This window comes from Epinephelus moara, chromosome 14 (genome assembly GCF_006386435.1).
Source record: "Epinephelus moara isolate mb chromosome 14, YSFRI_EMoa_1.0, whole genome shotgun sequence".
In the NCBI taxonomy this organism is placed as follows: domain Eukaryota; kingdom Metazoa; phylum Chordata; class Actinopteri; order Perciformes; family Serranidae; genus Epinephelus; species Epinephelus moara.
The window spans coordinates 20,028,706-20,037,339 of NC_065519.1; the positions used below are offsets into that span (position 1 = coordinate 20,028,706).

The 8,634-nt window shown below is 41.8% G+C and overlaps 1 protein-coding gene across 1 annotated transcript; it reads left to right on the forward strand.

Moving 5' to 3' along the window:
- Positions 1 to 2,913: 2,913 nt before the first annotated feature.
- dnaaf2 (dynein axonemal assembly factor 2) lies at positions 2,914 to 8,630 on the forward strand. Its single transcript, XM_050061154.1, has 2 exons — positions 2,914 to 4,882; positions 6,886 to 8,630. The coding sequence occupies exons 1-2, from the start codon at positions 3,098 to 3,100 to the stop codon at positions 7,264 to 7,266; spliced, it is 2,166 nt and encodes a 721-aa protein (XP_049917111.1). The 5' UTR covers positions 2,914 to 3,097; the 3' UTR covers positions 7,267 to 8,630.
- Positions 8,631 to 8,634: the final 4 nt, after the last annotated feature.

Here is an 8,634-nt window from a genome sequence, read left to right on the forward strand (position 1 = left end):
CGAGTCAGGTCACCAGCTGCCAGTCATCATCCTGCTCAGCTTCAAATACCCGGTCCCAATTCACTCCACATTCTGCCAGATCGAAGACAAAGTTACTTTGTCAGTCAGGGTCCAGCTCCTTGAAAATCTTTACCTGTCGAAGCCTTTAGTTAACCCTTGTTTCTGTTTGCCTGCAGCAATTCCTGGCCTGACTCCTGCCTCTGACTCCCTCCTGATTTACCCAGAACCTGCTCTGGATCTCCTCCATTCCCTCCAGCCCTGTGGACTCTCCCTGCCCTGCTTCATCCTACCCATTCCCCTGCTCTGCATGTTTTTTTGTTGTTGTACATATTTATAATGTCTGTGGTGTAACCACTGTACTGTCATGTGTGACAGTGTATTGCTTCAAGATGCTTACAGCTGGATGAAGCAACATTGCCCACCTTCTCTTCTCTTCTCTTCTCTTCTCTTCTCTTCATTACATGTTATTATGGAGCTCAAAGTAGAAGAAAATTCAAGGGGGAAAAGTTTGCTGTACTAAATATACTTTGACAGAAGACGAGGGGAAAAAATAGGGAGTGCTGTGCTGGGTTAAGGCACTATGAAGTTAGTTATACAAAGTCAGGTGCTGTTTGAGGATGGGGCAGATAGTCACAAAGATAAAACAACAACTGGCCAGCTCATCTCGTGTTTTTCATCTTTATGTATCATTAAACAGAATTTAGGATTCCTTTTGTAATAATAGCAAGTAAATTTAAAGTAAATTTTCTGATGAGTTACTGATGTCAAAAGGCCACTATTTCATCCATGACCTCAGACAGTTTATCTTAAATTGATGTCAAGCTGACAATCTGGGTTAGTGGTTTTCACATGCAGATAGATTTAAAGGCCACTCCTCTGTTCCTGTAATAATACAATACAGCGTGCCCTGGGGCATAGACATGCAAAGGCTCCAACACCTCTCCTACATAGAAGCAAGACACACAGACATTGTGGCGGTTTTATCTTTTTGCTTCTTTTTGTACTCATTATGTGGCTCCTTATGTATGTGATGGTTGTTTTGTGTCTCTTTATGGCCACTTAGTCTCTTCGTAGTTATGTTGTATGTCTTTGTGATTGTTTTGCCCCCTTTTGTAGTTGGTTTATGTCTCCTTACAGTCTCTTTGCAATTCATTGTGCTCTTGTGGTCATTTTAATTTGTCTAACATTTTGCAGGTGAGGGTCTGGGGGCAGCACAGATTTATTAGGGACTGATTGATAGATTAGGGACTATTGGGGACTGTCTTTTGGTCTCAAAAAATAATGTACAATTTTGTATTATTCTTCATTAATAACTCATTAGACTAATGTCAGCAGGGGTTGCCATTTATCACGGAGATAATCATATGAAGTTAAAGATATTTAAAGCAATATGTGTTGATATGTCAGAAAGTCGGTTGTGAAATTTAGAAACACACAAACCAGTCTATATATGAGTCTATATAATCTACACCAATAAACAAGCAACTAAAAATGAGATTAGGAGCTGTACAGGGTGGTCTCCAAAAAAAACAAAAAAAAAAAACCTACAAATTTGAATTATTTTTTATGAAAAACTCATTTAACTAAGGGCCTGTTTGTTATTTGTGAAAGGAGAGGGGGTGGTGCAAACAGGGGAGTGACTTCAAATAATTTCTAAGCACTGGGGAGGGAGTTATGTATTTTAATTTGGCCTAGGGGAGGGACATTTAACTTTAAATAGTCCTATTTTGTATTTAATTTAATCACCTTCAGAAGGCATGTGTGTTTGTTTGCAATAACCAGAGCCTGTAAAAAACATTAGGCTAAATTTTGTGCTTCTGTATGCAGTACTACAGGCTTTTTTCAACCTTAGAATTTTATTATTAACTTTTGACTTTTGACCATCAGAGGCTAACTTTTTAAAATCTAATAACAGCCACGGTGCCATGTTACTGCTATTTTTGACACGGCTTCCACTGCTGTGTATGCTACGGTTTTATTTGGGGAAACGATCATTATATGCACATGTTGCTGTCAGCAACATAATTGTTTCCAAATAAAGTAGCTGTTTGTTTTGGTGACAGCTCCCTCCATGCTACGTGCTTGCTGCATTTGCCCCATACCTACATTTAGTGTCTATATATGGTTAAGTCACTCTTAAAATTTGTGAGGCCTATGTGTGTAGTACATGGGCTGAAAAAATGGGCCCTATATGGGATTGTGCATGGGTTCCATGATGGCCACATGCCCACATGGGTGGGTTTACCTGTGGGCCCAGTATGGGTTATGCTACAGCTACCTGGGTACCAAGTAGGTATGAGCCCAAAATGTGCATCTAATCTGGGGCCTCCGGGTAAACCCACCCATGCGAGGCATTATGGTATGCGGCCCCATACCAGGGCCCAATTTTCAGTCCATTTACTACCCACATGGGCCCCACATACAAACAGTGGCTGGGTTGGTGGGTAGAGGGTCATGCATTTTCTCCCAGTCACTCAGGGATGCTCAAAGGAAAAAAATATAGCTCCGGGGAATGGTTAAGGAAAAAGTCAAAAGTCAAGTACAGTCCCTAATCTCGGGGGATATCAATTTAAATTTAAGGATATTTAAAGCAATATGTTTTGACATGTCAAAATGTCTCTTGTCTGTGAAAATAATTCACAGTGCCAAAAAGTAAGCTAATCAATCAAAACACAATTAAACCATGGCAGGTGTTTTCTTTTTACCCTAAACGATATAACTGTAGCTATGTTTGTTTAACCAATCTCAATTATATTAATTTATTCTTACTGTTATATAGGCTGTTAAAGTATTTTCATAAATGAATTAACATCTGACGGACGAAGGGCGAGAAGAATGTTTCCCGGGGGAAGCGTTTCCTTGTTGCACCCTGGTGTTGCTATGGTTACATCAACACAACTAACGGTAGGACGAGCTGTAACACATGGAAATGGACATTAAACGACACCAAATTCAGTTTTTCCAGACGAGGAGAGCCTGTAACACTTTTTATAATTAAGATAACTTCGCTTCTGTCATATTTTTTTGTGCGTTTAGCTTATAAAAGTTGTGTTAAGTTCATTAAGATAAGTTATTATTTCTGTTGGTCATCAGAACAATGGAGGCTGGAGATAAGATGAAAGAACTAAACATGTCAGCGGATGAAATGGACAGACTGAAAAAAGCTTTCAAAGACGAGAAATTCAGGGACATGCTGCGGGATTACGCACAAGAGCTGTCAGACCCTGAGAATAAGAGAAGATATGAAGAGGAGATCAAACTTTTGGAGCAGGAGAGAGGAAACACTATTGAATTCATCCACCCGGAACCATTCAAGGCTCTCAGGACGAGTGTTAACGGCAAGCAGAAGTGTTTCATCAATATCTGCTCCAGTGAAAAGGTTGGGAAGCCTGAGTGTAAATGGGGGGAGTCCGAGGAAGGCCGCAGGGGACAGTGCTGGTCCCTGCCTCACAGTCTGCACCCAGGGAGACAGGACACAGATCCAAAGGGGAACAAGATCACCATCTATGATGTCATTTTCCACCCTGACACTCTCCACATTGCAGGCAAAAACAAGAGATTCATGGACATGGTGGACAGCACTGCCACTCAGGGAATCCAGGATGCTTTTAAAGTGACTCTGGATAAAAACAACATGAGGCAGATTCGCACAAAATACAAAGGCAGCCCACAGCCTTGTGTCATCCGAAAACCAATACCTGGATATAAAGCCAGGGAGCCCTCAGAGGAGTTGGACCCTCTTGCATTCCCATACCCAGATGAAAAAAGACCTCCTATGTCCCTGCAAACCAAGCCCACAGAGTCACCTGCAACTAAAAACAGCAGTGATACACCTACACCTAAAAGCTCCAGCATCCAGCCCCAGACAGCCAAAGAACCTACCAAGCCAAACTACACGGTGAAGTATCGATCTTTTGTGGATCTACAGGACTTCAGGTGTTCTAGAGACTCTGCCCAAAGCCCCAGGCCCAAGGAGATAGTGGTTACCATCGACCTGCCACTTCTGAAGGCGGCCACAGACGCCAGCCTGGAGGTGAAAGAGAAATGGCTGCTGCTGGAGTCCAAGAAACCGGCCTACAGACTGGAGCTGCCCTTAGCCTACCCTGTGGATGAAGATAAAGGAGAGGCCAAGTTCAACAAACAGAGAGGACAGCTCACAGTCACGCTGCCTGTTCTTCCTTCTAATGACGCTTTTGATTTTGCTGTAGGGCATGCTCAGGCTGGTGTTAGCGATGATGGGATACAGGAGGAGAAAGGTGAGGAGGAGGAGCAAAGAAGTGGTCAGGGGGATTTGAGGCAGCAGACAGAGGTAGAGCAAAGTGAAGAAGAGGGCGAAAGTGGTCAGGAGAAAGGAGAGGAGAAGATGAGGGAAGGCGTAGCAGAGGAAGAGCGAGTCGGTGGGAATGAAACATGGATTAAGCAGAAGAGGGAAGGAGAAAACAATGAAGATGATAAAAGTGGTGTGGAGGAGGAGGAGGAGGAGGAGGAGGAAACGTGGAAGAAGCAGAAAACAAAAGGCCAAGAGGGTGTGGAGGAGGACAGTGAAGTGGAGGTGGAGAAACTGAAAGAACAGGAGCAGGACAATGAAAAAGAAGATGGAAATTGTAACCTGCAGAAAAGGCAGCAACATTCAACATTCAAGGATTCTGGCGTAAAAAGTTTAAACTGTGATACTAATGATATTCCTGCTGAAGAAGATGATGATAGCAGACTTGTGTCTTCACCTGAAACAGAGAGACAGCCTGTTGTAATCACAGCTGAACATTCAAGCTGCTTAGGAATTGAGGGAGACTCTTGGTTGGAGTCAGCACCCAAAATGAAGAGTTCAGACGTCAAAGAGGAGCCTGAGAAGACAAGAGAGAGTGCACATGGAAAGGAGAAGGTGAGATAGATCCACAAATCCTAACAATCATGTTGAGGAGAAGGTAAAAGTGTGTGGCTGCAAATTACATTTCCATTTATCTGAGTTTGCCTAAGCACAGATCTGAAGAAGATCCTTAAAACACTGGTCAAACACTTGGGTGTAAAAGTGAGTTTGTCTGGTCATGCTATATCTAGCCCTCAGTCACATGGACTTATGTTTTTTTCCTATATATTCCATGACATCTTAGGAAAAAACAGCAATCCAGTGTTCCCAAAGACTAAATATGGTAAGATAAGACTAGAATTACTGCCTTGCGGTTGTATGCCTCTGCAAACCAGTCAAGTTGCAGTCTGTCCAGACCTACAGTCTATGGTCCAGACTCATTTGTAGCCATGAGAGTAGGCAGTGCTTCAAATATGGATGCTGCTGCAAAGGAGCTATATATTCTAAAACAGCGGTTCCCAACTGGGTCCAGATTTCTCTTTAGTCATCAGTTCAAGGTCCACACAGTTCAGTATATTCAGCGTCATAGTTGTGTTCGGCCATGTGTTAAAGCTAGTTTGCTGTCTCTGTTAAGTAGCTGTCCATTAGTCACTCACTCTACAGCAGGAAACAGCACTTCAAAGTAAAAGCCCTGTGCTGGAAATTCACTGTACTTCAAAATAAAGTGTCAAAATATACCAGGGGTGTCAAACATACAACCAGGGGGCCAGAGCCAGCCCACCAAAGGGTCCAATCCGACCCACTTGATGACTTGGCACACCTAATATTGATGCTCATGTGATGGCTAAAAGGTTTCAGGAGCAGTTTAAACAGTGAGCAGATACTTCATGTAAAATGCTGCCTCAGAGGCTTTTCCACCCTGACCACAATACAGCTGTCTGAAATAGCAATGACTACTTACTGTGGTCATATTTAAAGACACTAAAAATTGTGCAACATATTGTCAATCAGCAGCTTCAGCACAAAATAATCTATAGAACCCTGCTGCTGAGGCACTGACAGGGGAAGACTTCACCTGCTTCCTCAACAGCTTCACTTCAGTGGAAAATTACGAAAAAAAATGCACATTTAATGACAATGCGTAGTCGACTGACTGAATGTGGAAAAACTGAGACATACAGCTGAATTTGCACGTCATTTTTCTGAGAATATCGCAGGCTGTTCATCATTTGTTTTGTAAGTGGATGACCGTTTTCGGAATGTACGTCTTTACACTACAAAAAAGAAAAAAATATGAAGGGGTTGGTATTCATAGGTTATTATGCAGTGGTTTTACTGGTCCGGCCAACATGTGGCCCCCCAACTAAAATGAGTTTGACACCCCTGATCTATACAATCAACACAGTTTAGTTTAGATTAGTGTCACCAACTCAGAGTCCGACCAATTGTCTCCACTTCTGTTCCCGAGTTATGATGTTCAGTAACGGCTAGCAAACATAATGTCAAAGTGAAGTTGACCTTTGACCTTTTGGAAATAAAATGTCATCACTTCATTATTTTATCCTATTAGACAATTGTGTGAAATTTTTTTTCTTGAGTTTTCGCCAACAAGTGTTGTGAGGCCACAGTGACCTTTGACCACTAAAATCTATTCAGTTCATCGTTGAGTCCATGTGGATGTTTGCACCAAAGTTGAAGAAATTCCCTCCACGCATTCTTGAGGTATCGTGTTCAGAATCTGATGGACAACCCAAAAATGTAATACTGGCCATGTCTGTTTCCAGCACGGAGCCATAAAAATGGCCTCAAACCAGAAACTACAGGGAAGTATTTGGTATCCATGAACTCATAACAAGTTGAATATCAAAGATATGCACACGTACGCTGTGTAAAAGAATATTTTGCATGGAAAACATTTAATGAACAAAGTAGTAGCATTTTTCCAAATTTTTGAGTATTGATAAAAGTGTAATTATTCATGTGATCTAAAGATTATTTGCCCCAAGTTTGCCTGTATCAGATTTTTAAGACTTTGGACTAATCTGAACAAATTGGCTGCTTATATTTTTGTGTTCTAGGTAGAAACAGGTGCTGCATTTCTACAACACATATCCAGCGAGGAATCCCAAACTTCCGTAGCAGCCGACACTCACAGCCAGCACATTAAGGACTGCTGCGTTCCCCAGGAGTCCAGCGAGATGCCTGCAACAGTTGAAGATAACATGTCAAGCAGCTCTGAGGAGCTCGCCATGGGCTCAGTGAAGCCGGAGGAGAGGGACGACGTCGATGAAGACGACCTGCCGATGGAGCAAATCTTCCACACTACAGAGCACGACAACAAGCCGCCTCTTGTGCTGTTGAGGGAAGTAGATAAAGATGGAAATGTACAGATCATCAGTGATCACTCCACCTCAGCTGGGTTCACTTTCCAAAACTGCCTGATGTATGAGCTGGACTGAGGATGTTGTGCCAGGAGTCAGATGAGGCTGTGAAGAGGTTTTTATGTCTCACAGCAGGTTTGAATGCAGCTTATATCAGTATGTGTAGTTAATCTGCAGTGTGTCCAGCAATATTAAACCTGACCTTTCTCTTCAGTCACTCAAGTGCTGTACTTAAGTACAATGACATACGTGTACTTCACTAGAGTATTTCCATTTTATGATACTTTATACTCCACTGCATTTCAGAGGGAAATGTCATACTCTTTACACTACTACATTTGACACTTGTGGTTATGTTTTACATAAAAACATGATATGGTTATATGATGTAATGTGGTACTATTCTACCCTGTGGTACAATCCATCTAAAAATGGCTCCACATTGATGAGCTAACAACAATATCACAATGTTCTTACATGAATTTGTTCGTGATGAAAGCAGCATAATGTAATATTCTGTGACATAACACTTTAAAAGGAGCCGTTCTTCATAATGAATACTTTTACTTTTGATAATTTAAGTACACATTGCTGATACTTGTGTACTTTGACTTAACCTTTTGAAACCTGGACCCTATTTTCCAATGTTTTTATGTTGAAGTGACTAATGGAGAAATACGTTCTTGAAATTGGTCCAGTTTTGAGAGAGCACTGCAGCTGCAGGTCATTGTACAGTCAATTTATGTCCATTAAAGTACTTGTTTGTCGCCACTGACAGGCTCAGATTAATATTATAAGTTACTGACAGTGTTACAGAAAGGAATCTACAGAGTAATCAAAGGTTTGTCTTAACCTTTAACTTGATCAGGTCTGTTTTTGTCTCACTCTGAGAGGTCTAGCTTTGAAATTTCAGACTTTTCCACTTTGTAGAAATTGGCTAAATATTCAGCCATGACACTGCAAAGTTTTTGTAGTTCATTTTTTGTAGTCCTACAACACAAACTCTTCGTGGCACTCCTCTCTCCAGCTCTATCGTTTCCACTGTTGTTATTCCTACAAGTCTCGCGAGACTTCAGAATGAGACTTCTCCTTGAGTGAGTCACACTCAGCACATACTTAAAATAGCATACAGAAGCCAGGTTGAAATCATTTAACATTACAGCATGGTGCGGCAACCTGTGTGCAAAGTGCAAAAACAAGCTCTCCAAGACTGTCAGCATTGCAGGGAAGGTGAGAAACAGCTCAGCAATGTATCCGACAGTGCTGTACGCAGGAAGGCTAAACACAATTGCCAATGCCTCACATCCATTACACTCACAGTTTGAGCTGCTCCCGTCTGGGCGTCGATTCAGGGTCCCTAGAGCCAGTCGAACATATATAAGAGGTCCTGTATTTCCTATGCGGTACAAGCGATGAACACAGACTACTATTATTTTTTTTAAAGAT